This window comes from Tetrao urogallus (genome assembly GCF_951394365.1).
Source record: "Tetrao urogallus genome assembly, chromosome: 3".
Lineage (NCBI taxonomy): Eukaryota > Metazoa > Chordata > Aves > Galliformes > Phasianidae > Tetrao > Tetrao urogallus.
In genome coordinates, this window is record NC_136815.1 from 45192049 (window position 1) to 45209504 (window position 17456).

The following is a 17456-nucleotide window of genomic DNA, read 5'->3' on the forward strand; positions in this document are numbered from 1 at the left end:
TTATGAGTACTGGATTGCCCCCCAAGAATATCACATTTTAACAAAAAGGTAGGAAAACATACTCGGAAGCTGTATCCCCACCCTCCTCCTCAGATTTACTCTAAAATCAGCATACAATAAAAGCAATGCATGATATTTTAGAAACTTAAAAGCAGCGTACAAGATCCTAACAATTTGAAACACTATGTAAAAAAATCAAATACTTTCTTGTTAGTTTTCATCCTTGCACCTATCTCTAAATGGCTGGTGAAGTTACAATAGTATTTTCAAGTACACTTACGTAGTAAACTCACCAAAACCAGCATTCTTCTGTCAGGTATCATTACTGTAACAGAGACTTCAGGTTCAGAAATGTCAAGCTCAATTTGGTTTTCTGCAATCACCTGATCCCGACAGCCAGAAGAATGAGGGCAGAATGAAGCATTGAAGGAACCTAGAAGAAGCGTAATGCCAAACAATGACCAGTATGTCAAAACGCTGAGAAAAGAAAGGAGTTAGATTAAATTTGGATTCCTACCTGACCACACATGTCCTGCATTCACATGCACGCGTACAGGGAATGTTGGATGTGCTGGCTGATAAAAATGTACCACAAATACATATTTGCCCAAGCGGGGCACTCTGCCAGTCATGGTTACCTGGTTCTGCAGAAGCAAGAACAGCTCTAGTAGTACATTTCTTTTGTGAAATATTATTGTTTTTATCAACTTTTCTATATATACAATATATATTTTTTTCTATATATCTCCTAGCTGCAACAGTAAAGAGGGGACTTGGTATTTCTCAGGAAGTTAACAATAACTTCAAAGGCTACAGCATTACATCCAGACTTTACATGCTCCTACTTGTTAACATGTCAAGCACATATAATGCACTTCTGTAGTTTCCAAGACTACAGTTTAGTAGGTTTACAGTTTAGTATAGGTTTAGAAAGAAACTGGCACATTGTTTCTCTTTTGGTATATTATCTTTGTGGCTTACTCAGTCTGCAATATTATTTTGATCACTTCATTTAGTTTTTATTTTCTTAGAATGCTTCATCTAAAGAAATTTTCTAAGAACATCATTTGTGACTTTAGAAACAGTAGTTCCAAAATATGAACTACCTGTAATGATGTCAAGGTGACTCCATCAACTTTGTCAGAAGATAAAGGGGCACTCAGTGGATGATGAAGTATATTTCTTTGTCCTTCAGAGATTTTCCCATCCCCAAATGCATCCAAAATCAAAGTTGCTGGTGGAGTTTCATACACTGAGGGAATGCATGTTACACTAAAAACAGAATAATATTAATTACTCTTGGGGTTGGGAACATTCCTTCAGCACCATGAAAGAAAATGCATTTCAATCCCGGAAGTTAACATGGTAGAATGTAATACAGTTAACAATGCAACAGTAACCACTGTTACTCTTTGGAATTTTATGGACATGGTCAGAAAGTAAATGAAAGCAATAGGTACAGAGCTAACTTACAAAGGGGAAAATGTATGTGGACTGATTTTATTTACTCAAAATTTCCATAAACTAAACAGCTATCAATAGTTTTCTAAAGAAACCAAGAGTTTTAAAATATAATTTAAAAAAATATTATATGATGCTGTTAGTTGCCTTCAGCAGAGTCTGTGCTAACACCGAGTTCTCAGTTCTGCAAATATTTATGTAGGTATGACCTTTAAAAATGTAAGTTTTCCCACCAAAGCCAGTGGGACTACTTATGTACTTAAAAGTTAAGTATGTACTCAAAATATTTGTAGAACCGAAGCCAAAATAGTGCTCCTTGAAAGCATCCCAAGTCATCCACTGTTGTGTTTAACCAATTTTTACTTGGTATACTCAATTCTTAATAATTTGATTGAGATAAATGTTTTACAAAACTTCAAGAGAAAATGTTATTTGAGGGTTTCACGCTGGTGTTTGTTCAATTTTTGTAGGTACTCAGAAGACAATGATAATTCTTTGTTCAGGACAGACAAGGAACTGGAATGCCAACTGTGTTCCAGTTCTGAGATTGAGATCTATTTGCCAGGCTTGTGCAGGAAACCATGTGCAACATCTGCTTCTAATACTATTAAACTGAGCCAAGATTCTGCATCTTTCAACTTGGTGAACAATAAACACTTTGAGGAGAGCAAAAATTATGCCAGGTATTGGTCTTAAAAATGGAACAGAAACATATAGCAAAATATGCAAATATAGAAAGAGACTAAAAAAAACCCAAGTTATATATATCTACATTAGTTTTATTTTAAATCATGTTTTACATCCAGCTTTTTTCCCCCATTTTACTTGGTGTATATATCGCCTAGGAATGCAAAATTCCTATCATGCCAGGACAAGTACATTCCATATTAGAAAGCTACTCTCATTTGTAAGACTGAAGCAGGCTGGCAAGCCAAGTACAGTTGCATACTTTTATCCAATTTGCTATCCAGGTTTTTCTGTTTTCTATTTCAATTCAGCCATTATATTAGGAATTACCATCTGCAAAACTAGCAGACCTAGCCACTTAGTCACTTTCTGCCTCTGAAGTCTTGCAAATAATATTAACTTTTACTTTGAGGCTCTCCTCATTGTCAGATCAATCAGAAAAAAGGCTTAAGACTCAAATCACTAGGGACATGCAGGCAAGATTAACAGGAGCTGAAATGCTTTTTGAGCTTGGACACTTACCACATTGGACAGCAAATGAAATACTTTTGTTTTCTAGTGCATTAGCACTCAGTAGTTCAGATAGGCAAGGAAAAGGCCAGAATTAACAACATTTCAACTTTTTTACTAATTCTACCTTGTAAGAGTGGCTTACGAGCCAACTTTTAGTCACTGAGCAAAGGTTCATTAAAAAGAATGAAATTAAAAAGGTCTCCCTTTCACGATATCTTTCAGAAAGCATAAAAAAGCAGAACAGTTACACTACCTTCTTTCATGAGTGCTCCTATAAACAGCTATGCAGTGCACTTTAGGATTCACATATTCTAATGAAAATTCTTCAGCTGATATAATACAAACCTTGTGCTGAAAAATAAGCACAGTTAGTATTGTAAATAACAGATATTTCCTATATATCAGGAGAGTATTCAAACCAATCTCGAAGTAAGTTATTCAGAAAAATACTGCTGCATTTTAGAAATAAAAATAAAGATATTCTTAGTATAAAACCTCCATACTTAGATATATAGCCTGATAGTATCAACAACTTACCGATGTCATTTTCCTGGACCTGAGCAAGGCCTTTGACATGGTCCCCCACCACATCCTCATCTCCAAATTGGAGGGAAGTGGATTTGATGGGTGGACGACCCGATGGATAAGCAATTGGTTGAAAGGCCGCAGACAGAGGGTGATGGTCAATGGCTCTATGTCCAGGTGGAGGCCGGTAACAAGTGGTGTCCCCCAAGGGTCTGTCTTGGGACCGGTGCTCTTTAACATCTTTATCAATGACATCGATGAGGGAATTGAGTGCACCCTCAGCAAGTTTGCTGACGACACCAAGCTGAGTGGTGCGGTTGATACGGTGGAAGGAAGGGATGCCATTCAGAGGGACCTCGACAGGCTGGAAAGCTGGGCTCGGGTGAACCTAATGAGGTTCAACACGGCAAAGTGCAAGGTTTTGCATTTGGGCCGGAAGAACCCCAGGCACCCGTACAAGCTGGGAGGAGTGGTCCTTGAGAGCAGCTCGGCAGAGAAGGACCTGGGGGTCCTGATGGACGAGAGACTCAACATGAGCCAGCAGTGCGCTCTGGCAGCTCGAAAGGCAAATGGGATCCTGGGCTCCATCAGGAGAGGGGTGGTCAGCAGGGACAGGGAAGTGATTGTCCCTCTCTACTCGGCTCTTGTGAGGCCCCATCTGGAGTACTGTGTCCAGGTGTGGAGCCCTCAGTACAAGAAAGACATGGAGATTTTGGAAAGGGTCCAGAGGAGGGCGACTAAGATGATCAGGGGGCTAGAGCACCTCCCCTATGAGGACAGGCTGAGGGAGTTGGGCTTGTTCAGCCTGGAGAAGAGAAGGCTGCGGGGCGACCTCATTGCAGCCTATCAATACCTGAAGGGAACCTACACCCAGGAGGGGAGTAAACTCTTCAAAAGGGCTGACAATAGCAGGACTAGGGGAAATGGATCCAAGTTGAAGGAGGGAAGATTTAGGTTGGATGTTAGGGGGAAGTTCTTTACGAGGAGAGTGGTTAGGCCCTGGAACGGGCTGCCCAGGGAGGTTGTGGATGCCCCGTCCTTGGACGTGTTCAAGGCCAGGTTGGACGGGGTCCTGGGCAACCTGATCTAAATGTGTATGTTTGGTGGCCCTGCTAGGCAGGGGGGTTGGAACTACATGATCCTTGAGGTCCCTTCCAACCCGGGTGATTCTGTGATTCTGTGATTCTGTGAACTTCTGGATATGGATCACATTAGCACAGCAACTGCTACAGGGAGTTAACATATAGTTCAAATGGTATTTATTCACACTGAACACTGCCTCCAGAAAGGATTAATAACTGATATAATGCTTTCTTCATAACATTTCTATGAAACTACTTGTGTGTTTATAATTTAATCCTAACTCTGGACTTCAACCGTCTTCATGTTTCTGAAACAGAAACAGTTAGGAAAAAAATCAGTGTCCAGAAAAACGTATTACTGGCGTGGACCAAAAGATGGCAGCGAAGGCTTTTTATTCCAAGCATTTCAAAGTTCTGTCGTTTCTAAAATGAATTTATTATCTGAAACTAAGAGACTTGGGAAACTCTCAGATAGATTTTGAGGATTAGGAAAAAAAGAAAAAAAAAAAAAAGAAGAAGAAAAAACTACCAGAAGTTTTTAATTTAAACTCTGCATATAGAAAACAGAAGGGCACTGAAATAAAGCCTCTCTGAAATAAGAGAGGGGGGAATACTCTTGGTGATACAGAATATAAACAGGAATTTACCTTTCTTGCCTGACTCAGTATTCTCTGTGTATATATAAACCAACATCTTCAAGCATCTAAATTACATGCTTTCACAGAACACATGAACATAAGAAGAATCATAGAATCATATGTATATCTGCTTGGGGAATAAGGATTACAAAAGAGAAAAGTAAATGAAAACTTACCAGAAGAAAATCAATTGATGATGCCTTAAGATGTATCTTTGTATCTGCTAGAAGGTCATAAGCTGCAATGCGATTCCTATCATCAACAACAACACTACGACAAAGGAAACTGAGACAGAAAACAGGATTAAAATGAGCCTCTTGGCAAGGCCATGCTGTTTATTCTATTGCCTAACTCAGCTGCCTAGCTAGCCTCACCACTGGTGCCCGGTCATTCTGCTGGATTGTAAGTAACAACTGTGGCTGGCCACTGGTAAACACGCAGCAACCTCACAAAGGAAGCACCACCTATAAAATGATGCTTGTCCTTTTTAGGCTGATCTACACAGAGTTCAAACCTCCACACCTCAGCTCTGATGCTGAAACATACTTACATGCCGTCTGCAGATGTTACATGGCATGTAATTAACATCCAGTACCTGGTCTGTGCTCCTTGAGGTACCAGAATGTACCAGCCTCTGCTTTCATATCACTACACGTTGTTGATTGTGTGGACTAGCAGCTATTATCCACTCAATGGCACCTGCGCAATTCTTGATTTTATGAAACTGTCCTCTGAGATTCTCCTCAATGCAAGTGAAAAATTGCTAGTCTGTGTCTCTTATTGACTACCTTCATTTAGCTCTAGATCTTCGGTAAAGACAGATACTTACTAAGAAGGGTCTTGCTAGAGGCTTGGAACCCTGCTTTATTGAGGGAGCAGGACTCCTACAGCCTTACAGGAGTGGAAACAGTTCCCTTTGAGCAAGGCCTGACACACTTTACTTGTGATTTCTCAAGTTTCTCTGATGTGCATAGACTTCATTGTGGTTCAACTGTTTCATTTTCTAACAGAAGGGACACACATCTTTCTGCTCAGGAAAGATGACACAGCAATTTACTTGCAATGTGACTATTAGCTTAATGTAGAATGGCAGCAGAAGGGATTTACTGCATTGCTACATTTAAGTAGCAAAGGCTTTCTTTGTTGCTTTTTTTCCATGACTAATCTCTTAGTGTAACAGATACACTAACGAGTAAGATCAAAATAAGCCCATAAGAGATGTTTGCTATAAAAGCAATAAAATTGAAGCTCTATAAAAAGTGTTTGGGGGCTCAAAGTACTACACAACAGGCTAAAATAAGAACTTTGTCTAGCAATAACCTTGCAAGGTCACTGCTTCACATAGCTCTGCTCTGTATCACAAATATGCTGATGAAAACAATTTTTTCCTACTGGGCAGTTTCATCCTAAACAGCCTCAAGCCTCCAATCTGTCCAAAATTTGGCTGACAAGAAAAATTAATGCATGGCAGCAGTCTCCTCACGCTCCCAGGGGCACGGACACTTGCAGTATCACATTTGAGTCATATTCTGAATTGCTCAAGTGTTAAGGACAATCTCACCAGGACAGGCAAAATCTCTGAAACATCTCCAGTAATCTCAGCAGTCAACAAGGATAAATCAGCATATGGTTTACAACCTTGCCTACAGCCCAACAGCCAAAGGATGGTTACACTCAGAAACTCAGAGAAACATTTATACATCTGCTTCAAAAAATCTTGTTACAACAGTGGGAACACCCTTGTAATACTGACTGCTACTTTTCATTATAGCCCAAACCCTCAGACTGCTTTTAACTAAACAAGTATAAATACTGCAGACATCTGCTGCCAACAGAGCTGCTGGATGCCCTGCTACTGGACACCAAGATTCATAATTTATAAAGATTTAAGTGTATATAAAAAATCTCTTTGTACAGAAAAAGTTCACCAAAGCAGCAGCAATATTTAATGTGCTGACTGCACAGACTTAAAAATGTATACAATACCCAGACAATCACGTATTTGCTTTTTAGTCAATCCAGTATTTGAACAACGTATATAGCACAATGGATTCCAAAATATAAAAGGTACAATTATATACTGAATGGTTGCTTAACCATTTATTATTTAACTTGGAAGTTCTCACCTGTATTTGCAACTGTATATTCTCACTCTGCCTTCTGTGATAGGTCCAGGACTATTTACTGCTACCTCAGCAGTGTATAACTGATCATCTTCATTGATGTATTCAAAAACAAGAACATAGCGACCAACTTGAGGAACATTTATGGTCATCTGTAAATTGACCTAGGTCAAGCAATGTTGAAAAAAAGTCTTTAGATTTTTCATTTTTTTTTCTTGCAGGAAGCTCCCTTTTCCTGTTCTCCAACCTAACCAATCAGCATTAGTCTAGAGCCAACCTAGTACTGTCACAGCAAAGGACAATCCAACAGAATAGAAGTAGTGCTTATAAATTATCACTTTGTCTACTAATGAGAGTCAATCAAATTCAGGAAACAGCTGCCATTTAACAGTTCTGGGAAGATAACAGCAGATTTGCAAGATAAGCTGAGGCTTATTATTTCTGTTATCAACAGTAGAATTTACCAGTGAGGAAATTCTAAAGGTGCTAATAAATTGTCATTCTCATCTCCAGCCTATCTTTAAAAACAAATAAAAGCGAACTATAATTCTCTGCTAAATAAACATTTCCATGAACATAATTCCTACTTCTGAAGTAGTGTGTACTGATTCCCTATGAAGACTGAAAGCACCTTCTCCACGTAGCCATTGCCACTTTCTGAAAAAACTATTTTTTCTGTTAGTTCATCTCTGCAAGTTGCTTAAAGTAATATTTTACAGAAAATACTCCAAAGTAGTTGAATGGAAAGTGCTGTGGTTGCAGTTTTTTGTTACATTTGGCCATACAATTCAAATTTAAGATGTTTTTCTCAATGTCCTGAAGCTATGAACATTTAAGCAAGCAAATAATTCTGTCAACAGCCATCCTGACTTCACTGAAATTACCAGTAGTTGCAAACAAGCACCAGGGCCTGTGGCACATAAGTATCCTTGTTGTACTTGGTGTTTTTAAAAGCTAATACCACAGTAATAGAGGACATAATCATCACTCTACATGTAATTATCACACAATTAAATGTTTTCTTTCTTTCTTTCTTTTTTTTCCCAAACTAAACGTGTTTCTAGTATAATTTTCAATTTCATAAAACATGTTTCTCTTTCAGTGTATCTACAGCAGTGGCATACTTTCTTCTGCCTGCTTTTTAAATGAAGTAAAAATTTTACATAACTATAGCTATTTAAGGGAAAGAAAAAAAAGATTAAGAGTCACTGATGACAAATCCTTTTGCAATTTCTACTATAATTAAGCAGTATGCTGAATAACACAGTATGCCTGAAACACAGAGATTTTTATTTAATAAGACAGTTATGTCAGAGTGAAACATCTACTCTGGTCAAGGTTATAGACGTGCCTATATTAATCTTTTAAAATCTATAAAAATTTAGAACTTAACACAGAGTCTGCTGTAGGGATGAGTTAAAGATCTGCAAATCCTAAGCCATGAATCTGCAACTGTTTTAATCCAGTAGTTTTATAGTTAATAGTGCAGATGGGACTGCAATTAGCATGCAGGAATCTAACCTCACTTCCACTGATATGTGACATCACTGGTTGATCAGGAGTTGGCTGTCGGACAGGCATTCCATGTCTTCCACCATGACTGAAATATAGTGCCTCTGAAGCAAGGACACAGGAAAATTTGCCCAATGGCAAATGCTGATAGAGCAAGCAGCTTACACAAAACAAAAAACAGAGCACATCATTATTATTGCTTTCAGTTGCAGCGGGATAATAACAATATAATCCAACACAATGGTTTATTTTCCAGCATATATACTGACTTCTCTGTTGAAACATGCCCCGAATAGGTGCAAGGCTCTGCAACTTGGATCTGCAAGATGGATGCTTCATAATAATCTCTAGGTAACAGCACCATGTAATCCTAAAAACAAAGAATACAACAACTGCAAGACCATGCAGAAAAATACAGAAGAAACATCTCCAGACTTTCACAATGTAGCAATGCACAAAACCAACTACATAAACAAATTTTATGGAGAGTATCTATCTGCAAGACACATGCTTTTGTTGTTACTTATCTTTTGTTAACTCTATTTGTATCTTCACAGAGACGGGAGAAAGGCACTGCTCTGTGAGCGGGGAAACTCTGCAGCCACTATTTCATCATGTATTGTACAGAATGGTGTTCATAAAAGAGCTTCTCCACCATATCCCCACCACCTTACAGGACACATCAAGCCCAGAGCCTTGGAAACTAAAAGCCTCTCCTACTTAAGAGTTAGCTCTGAAACACATATCTTCTAACTCAAGGTTGATCTTGGTTTATAACCTCAATGATCCAGTTGCTTAATCTATTTAAGATGTGCTTTGTGTGTTGGTAAGACATGCTGGCTTGTTTTTGCTCTGCCTTTTCAATAAAAATATATTTAAGCTAACTTAAAAAAACTTTGTGCGTGTGTGTGTGTGAAAACATTCTGGGCTAAGATCATTAACAAATTCCTTTTCAAAGGTATTATTAAAAAAACCAGGCACAACAGTACTGTCACTTTCAGTAAGAAATATGCATGCAAGCTTTTTAGTAACATTTTACACAATATTGCATAAATTTAACAGAGCCTCAGGGATGATGACTAAAGATAGTGGGTACTTGTTAGCTCTATAAAATACACACATGAATTTCAGTGTGGTATCTTTACAAACAAACTTAAAGATGTCGGATCACAAACGATCACCACAATTATTAATTTATTTATTAAACAGGAATTTCCCAGAACTGCTTTCACAGAAAGCTTAAGTGTGTGGAAGAAGCATTAAAAACATTTAGAAAATCACCTTCTAATTATCAAGCCCACCATTTAATATTTTTCTGATGAATTTTTGTTAGAAAACTAACAACTTAAGCATCTGTAGCAAAGCTTTAAATATGACACCTGATACGTAAGAATTAACAATTTATATGAGCTTTTATGCTCAACCACTTGCATATATTAATACTGCTTCATCCTTTGAAGGTACATATTTTGGATAGACTGAAAGCCTGTAAGTACATGAAAAATTAGAGCAGATAAAAGTCAGAGGACAAAACAAAAAAAAAAGAAAAAAAAGAAAAAGGACTAAGAGTCTGAAAGTAATCATGCCACTGTACTCCTTTCACTAATGCTGGATTTCAATTGCTTCCAGACTTCTTTCTGGCAAATAATTACAGAATCATGACAGTCTTCAACCACTTGTTTTCCTCAATTGCTTTCTTACCAAGAGGACTTCTTCTGCTATTATACTGACAGTCCACGTGCCTGAAACCAGTGAGAAAGACTCTGTGGAGTTTTTTCCTGGGATCATGACAAAAGCTGGCTCCTTGCTGGGTGGGAAGACAAACTCTTTGCTCTGAGAAGCACCTGCAAGCAGAAATAAATAAATAAAAATAGAAATAAAAGACTGTAAAATGTCTCTAGCTGCTTATTGCTCTAGACTTATTATTACATATATTATACCTGGTCCAGTAGGAGCTTATCAATGCTCTTCTATTAATACATATTAATAACTGCACACAGTAAATAACAGAATTATGCAATTATTGTAATCTTCACTCTCATTAGTCTTGAGCAAATTGGTTCAGAAAAGCAAATTTTTCATAGAATCATAGAATGCCTTGGGTTGGAAGGGAATTCAAGGATCATCAAAAGCTCCAACGCCCCTGCCGCAGGCAGGGCTGCCAACCTCCGTATCTAATACTAGACCAGGCTGTCCAGGGCCCCATCCAACCTGGCCTTGAACACCTCCAGGGACAGAGCATCTACAACCACTCTGGGCAGCCTGTTCCAGCACCTTACCACTCTCATAATAAAGAGCTTTTTCCCTTATAATAGCCAGTTTTGCAATATTCTGAAATGTTTTCTTACCCTCTATCTCCCATTATTAGTGACAGACACAAGGCCTGTTATACAAATTTCTGCTGCATATTTTAGATACCAGAGGTTCTCAAAAGCACCTAAAATGTTATGGATAGCAAAGGTTTCCTCTTGGAAGCTCCAAGACACAGACAAAAGCTTTATTTAAAGCAGGTTCCCTTGTCTGCCAGGCAACGTAAGCCAGACTTGACTATGAAGCTGCTTCTATTCTAATGAGTGGTACCTGACTTCAGATCTGTCTTCAGATCTGTCCTCTCCAAACTACTGAGAGGAACTGTGACTAAATTCCACTGATTCTCAGCAGGTTGATAATGCTAGGCATAATACAAGATAATCCTGAATGCAGACTTGGAATGCCTCTGCCATTCAAAGGATATGGAGTACTTATCTTTTACCAGAGCACACGTTGTCATCACATGTTGTTGAGGTCTGTAAGCAGAACTAACTTGATTGATAGGGTTCATCATGAAATAAGTATTATTCATGGCAGGAAGGGAGAAACTACTTTTAAACTGAAATATTAAAGGCAACTAAATCAAGTGCTGTTATCCTTTATCTGAAATCTTCCTAAAAACACACAGTTCAGAGCTTTCGTGGACAGAACTGAAAGTACCAAATTTGGTAAACTTTTAAAAAACAAAAGTTGATTCCCACTGCAAGCAGAAGTTTCATGCAAACATAGCCACATCAGTTACAGCAAAATATATTAGGAAAAGCACAGAAGCACTGACACTGTTAAAAGCAATGCATTTTAAGTGACAATACAAATTTGAATTAGTAGTATCTTGAAATGGCTTCTCTGATCTATCATTTATCTGATCTGCTGCTGTGCTGTTGAGTCGTACCTACCTGTTTCAGGCCGAGTTTGACAAGCAGATATGCGGCCAGATAATGATTCACCTCCAGGGTTAATATATCTCAGGACAATGCGAAATAAGGAGAGGTTTGATTTTTCCACATTCAAAGATATCCTCACTTCGTTCTGAAAAATTGAAGTTAATAAACAAAAACAGCCATAAAGTGCTAAACAGAAGAACAGTTAGAAGCCATGCAAGCACCACACTGATTGCCTACAAGAAAAATGCACATGCAGACAAGTACATACAAGAATGACAGTGCTGCGTATAACAGATGAAGACAGGTAAGCCTAATGAGAAAATTAATTCACTTACAAGTATAATTAGTGCCAAAATGTTTTCCCTCAGCAACTGAAATCTTTCCTTTAGAGCTTTTTGAACCCAGGTTGACATAGCGGAGGACTAGGTGGAAGAGCTTAGGGGAAGCCACAGTGACAGTCACAACCACCTCTGGCTGGGAAAAATAAAAAGAAAGAGAAAAAGGAGGAAAGGAAAGTATATTATTTGTTACTAGCACCCAGAGAAAGAAAAACCATTTGGCAAAGACAACTCTATAACAGAAAAGGAAGGCTCAGGCAGCTTACAAAAGAATATGGAACTAAACCTCCTGTAAAAACTCTTGTTGACTAATAGCTTACCCAGAAAGATACAGAATAACTTAGCTAGCATGTATGCTGATATTACACCTTGAAACAAGGGCAGTGTTTTACTGGAATTCTCCCTGCCTCTGCATTATGTGACATTGCCTCTGCAACATGCGGCATTAAGGGAATAGACTTTACTTTGAGATCACACACGATGCTCCACAGCATGCAGACATTTCAGACTGATACTGCAACTTCTTCTAGTCCTCTACCACATCACTCAGCATCTTAGATATGCAATACCATGACTGTTTTGCCATGAGGCTGAACTGACATCTCTGGAACTATAAGGTCTCATCAGCCCTGGTCTGGCATTGAGCTCACAGGAGACCAAATTCACACAGCTCCCATTATTTAGAACAGAATCAGCAAAGAATTGTTCAAATGCTGCTGGCAGACAAAAAAAAAAAAAAGAAAGAAAAAAAAAATGCTTGGTGCATTCTCAAGAGTTTGGTTTCTTTTTTTCATCTTAAATTATAAAGCCTCCATCACAATCCAACTCCCACCATCATAATCCACTCAGCATCCCATTTCAAGACACTTCTGGTATGTTAACCTTCCCACCACTGTGGCTGATTCTCTATCTCCAAAAGCACAGAGATTTTCCAAATTCTATGCCTTTCCAAAGGGAGCATAAATTTCCTCTTCCTGCTAAAACTGTTACAGTGCCAGCGCTGTATGATTCTGATCATCACAGATATCTCCACTTTTTAAATAGCAAAGCAGAAAGCAAAGACAGACATACAATAGATCACAGGGATGCGAGATCTACAAAGGTTAGATGGACAAAATATCAGTAACTGCAGACCAGGAGAGAAAACAAACGTGGGGGAAGGTTTTACAACCGTTGTTTTAAATGGGGAAGAATGACTGTTGAAGGATAAGACAGGCACCGAGGGAACACTTTAAAATAGATAGAAATAAAAAAGAAAAGGTGAAAGAAATAATCATGCCTCAGAAAGTTTAACAAAAGGGTTCCTAAGCTTTTGTGGAATATCTAGAAGACACAGGTGAAGAAAGAAAACTGACATACATGAGCAATGAGGGAGAAATACATGTCAGTTCTTGGCTTCAAGCAAAAGCAGGAAATGGTGAAAAATTATTCTTTGAACTCTGCCACAAACTTAGGTAGTTCTTGGCAGTGCTTTAAAATCTTGATACAGCTCTCAGCTTCTCAGTCCATAATGAAATACCCATGTCAGCAGCATGGATGCAGCATAGCAGCACTGTGTACCATCCACAGGCTATTCACTTCAGAAAAAAAAAAATTAGCTTCACAAAAAGTTGTTACATTAGAATTTTGTGTGACAGATATTGTAACGCTATTGATCTTTCAGAAAATAAATATCAAGAATATTTCAGTAAGATACAGACAAGCTATGCCAAAATTCTGAAAGCCCCTTGAAATGGACAACATACAACTATTTATGCAAGGATCTAACTGTGGAGTGCCTAGATATGGCAATTAGTTATACGACTTGAAAAGCTTTATTCAGGTGAGCAAAGTAATGTATGCTACCAGCAAGATTAGAAACTGCTCACTACTTCTTCACAAAATGCCAGATGGACATAAGCACAAAAAGTCTCCAAGTTAGAAAGCAGAAGTTAAGAAATCACAGCTGCTGAGCAGTTGCCTTCATTTGTGAAAGTGAAATAATTCTGAAGAGTCAAAAAAACAAAAACAAACAAAACAAAACAAACAAAAAAAACAACCAAAACCAACAACTCCAGACACAAAGGAGGTTCTGGAATAAAAGAAAAAGAAAGAATGAAAAAAAGAATAATAGAAAGAAAACCAGTCAGCTTGCACAATGGTTATGTACTCGTGTCTGTCTGGAGTGGCCCATCTGCCTTCAGACAGCTTACAGAGGCTGAGTACAATTATAACTGAGGACTGAAAAATCTCATCAGCAGAGTACTACACACAGCAGAGTACTACTTCGAGACTACAATGAAAAAACTCCATTTGATGGAATCCATTTGATGGAATCCATTTGATTCCATCAAATATTGCTCCATATTGCTCAAATCTACTGTTTTAAAGTCCTGGTACACTTGCTTAGCAATTCAGTCCACGAACAGGTCCTCATACAATTAAATTTTGCTGATTTTCTTCTAGCAATGTACTTATTCCCTCTGTTGTTGTTTATTTCTAGACTGTCAAGAGACAAAATGTTGCCAGTGAGAGCTGCTGCTCTCATCTTGTTTTACTGACTCACTTTTTCCAGTTTGCTGTAATGGAAAGGTATAATTCCTCATGAAGCTGGAAAATTTCTCTTCCTTGTCAATACGAGGCGCAAGTGTGAAGGCTTTGTCATTGCCTTTGTGATGAAAATCTCATGGATACAGACTCCTATGGATCTCTGTAATCCAAGTGATTTAGCCAAATGTCAATCTTCTGCTGTTTTGGCTGTCGTCATAATGATACTAATTCCTGCAGTTAATACTTTAAATCTACTAGTTCTTTGGTTTAAACCTACATTGAAATGCATCTCAAGAAGAAAAAAAAACACAACCCCAAACCAATTCTCAAATGACACTGCTAAAGAACACATTTGCACTAGCAACAATCAACTTTAGATAACACGAACAGTTAATAATTGAAACAGTGACAGAGTGCCAAAATGTTCAGATCAGTGAGATCCTGTCCTTTCTTCAGTTTTGCTCATGACCTTGCGCACATAAAGTAGTACAATGGGGGAACACATATCATACATCTATGTTCTCACCCAAAGCATAGAGCGAAATACCACCTTACTTGTATAGCAGACATCCGGGCATATCCTCTCCAACTGAAGCTAGGAAATTCCTCAGGATCATAGCCAAACCGAATTTCCTTTCCCTTGACTGTAGTACCATCTTCAATCTCAAACTTCATGTGGTGCAGATCAGGGAAAAAATAGTTTTTCTCAGGTCTTCCAAGAAGAAGGGAGAAAAAAAAAGTTAAATTTTCAAGGAAACTTTAAACTTTTCTTTCCTCTGAATCTTCATGTTTGCTCTCATTGTCAGTTTAGGAATTCCTACCAGTGTAAAATACAAATATAACCACTAATTGAACCTTTAATATTAACTTGGAAGTAAGGATATGTTAAGTAATGCACCTAAACCATGTCACTCAGTAGCTAAAACAGATTCATTCTGAAATGATTTTTCATTTCACCACTATTTAAGCTAACAGCTAACTATTTATGGCATTTCCTTGTAATTTGTCAGTTGAGTATCACTCCTACTTCCAGCATGTTTTGGCAAGAAACCTCCATGCAACCACCATGATAATTTGAAAGAATTACCAATCATTGTGTGGTCTACAACTATAAGAATAAAAAAATGAAGGGAAATGATCGATTGATCACTGAGGAATCCTGATAGCAGTTAATAAAATTGAATGAAAATTCCCTTATCGGGAGCTTTTACAGCTATGCCTTTTTATATAGCTGTTGATAGATACAGATACATTGATATATGTGCACTGTGATTGCAAAACTTGTATTGGTTATTTAAGAAAACCAAGTTTAAAAAATCTTACTAAGGCAAAAGAAGAAAACTGTTAGACAAAATGAGTAGCATACAACAATTTACCAGCTTATTTATCAATAAATCTACAATCTTGTGTAAAAAGCTAGCAAAGAACTGATGTGCAGTTTCAAATGAACTATTCTGAAGCATAAGCTTTTTGCTACAGTCAGACTCACTCCTGACAGGCCTTCCCCACAACATGCTCTCTGCACTGGCAGGCACCCAAGGGTTCAGCACACACAGAGCTGATGGATCCTCCGACATCACACTGACAGCCTGCCAGGTAAAGAACAGAAGCCAAATATCTGATCAGAAAAAATGGTAAAACTTCCCAGAAAACACACCTCACTTCCTCTAATTAAGCACTACTATCAACTCATTTCCTCCTTCCGGAGCCCTTTAGACCTCCTCAAATCAAATCACCCACAGATAAACTGCAATTATTTCTGGCTTCTCACTTTTAATGCTGTTTTCTTTTTTTCTGCTTGTAACATTAGACCACTATTTTATTTTTAAATCACAAATAAAAAGCCACATGTATTAAATGCTGAACCACAGTTGTGTAGAACAGCCATTCAAATGTTTTGCTAACAAGCAAGAATTTCTGTGTTAAAATCAGGGTGATTGATTATTTAAAAGAACATCTAGCTTACAAAAGGAGAAAGAAGTTCATTTTTCAGAATCTAGTACCACAACATAACAAAATCATACGTGCATATACACATTTTTAACCAATACTGAAAAGCACTGAATGACTTGATGCAGGAGACAGGTCTCCTGGCAAGAAGTAAAGGACACCTCTAATAATGAGGCATAGTATATCATACTAAGGAACAAGCTAAATATTTGAAAACTGACTTAAAGGTTGAGAGTTCCTAAGCATATTTACAGAATCTTGAGCATCTGTAATCTCACTGAAATCAAGGAGAACTAAAGTACTCCTCAACTTTGTGAAGACAGATCCTTTTCATTAGATCTTCAGTTTGAAAATTAAGCATGGAAGGTTTACTTGATAGATCTGTCTTTGTTTTGTTGGGTTTTTTGGTTGGTTGTTTTTTTTGTGGTTTTTTTTTTTTTTTTTTTTTCACTTTGCACATATAAAATAATTGCCAAAATTACATCATGCTTTAAAAATAAATGCATCGTCCTTGGACACTGAAGACAGTGAAAGTGTTTTCAATAAACTGAACAAATCCAAATCCCAGGTGGGGCAAGGAAGGACAGGATCCACTGATGTAGCCCTACAGCCCTAAAGATACATGGCAGAGTGAGTATCCTTCAGGAGAATGACTGCTTCCTTTATATCATTGCTATGCTGTGCTTCAAAACACATTGAGCCTCAGCCTAAAGCAATACACAAACATATCAGAAAAAAATGAAAAAAAAAATATCAGGGTAAGTTTTTAATCCAACAGAAGACTTCAGAAAAGTGCTAAACAGAACAGAGAGCTACCACCCTTACAAATAATGCCTACAGGAAAATCAAACATGCCTTGCCCTGTGTTCCGATAAGAGTAAGAGAAGGAATGACTTTCAATTAC

At 37.9% G+C, this 17456-nt stretch overlaps 1 protein-coding gene across 1 annotated transcript in view; it reads right to left on the minus strand.

Moving 5' to 3' along the window:
- The window catches only part of LAMA3 (laminin subunit alpha 3), a gene marked incomplete at both ends in the record, with an annotated part of 112001 nt that overhangs the window by 51477 nt on the left and 43068 nt on the right, over nucleotides 1–17456 (minus strand). Inside the window, 12 exons of the mRNA XM_079533015.1 lie at nucleotides 294–433; nucleotides 518–644; nucleotides 1107–1272; nucleotides 2915–3012; nucleotides 5083–5191; nucleotides 7033–7193; nucleotides 8551–8701; nucleotides 8811–8911; nucleotides 10243–10385; nucleotides 12071–12209; nucleotides 15158–15314; nucleotides 16092–16191. Coding sequence (XP_079389141.1) covers nucleotides 294–433; nucleotides 518–644; nucleotides 1107–1272; nucleotides 2915–3012; nucleotides 5083–5191; nucleotides 7033–7193; nucleotides 8551–8701; nucleotides 8811–8911; nucleotides 10243–10385; nucleotides 12071–12209; nucleotides 15158–15314; nucleotides 16092–16191 — 1592 coding nt within the window. The remainder of the gene's footprint in view (nucleotides 1–293; nucleotides 434–517; nucleotides 645–1106; nucleotides 1273–2914; nucleotides 3013–5082; nucleotides 5192–7032; nucleotides 7194–8550; nucleotides 8702–8810; nucleotides 8912–10242; nucleotides 10386–12070; nucleotides 12210–15157; nucleotides 15315–16091; nucleotides 16192–17456) is intronic.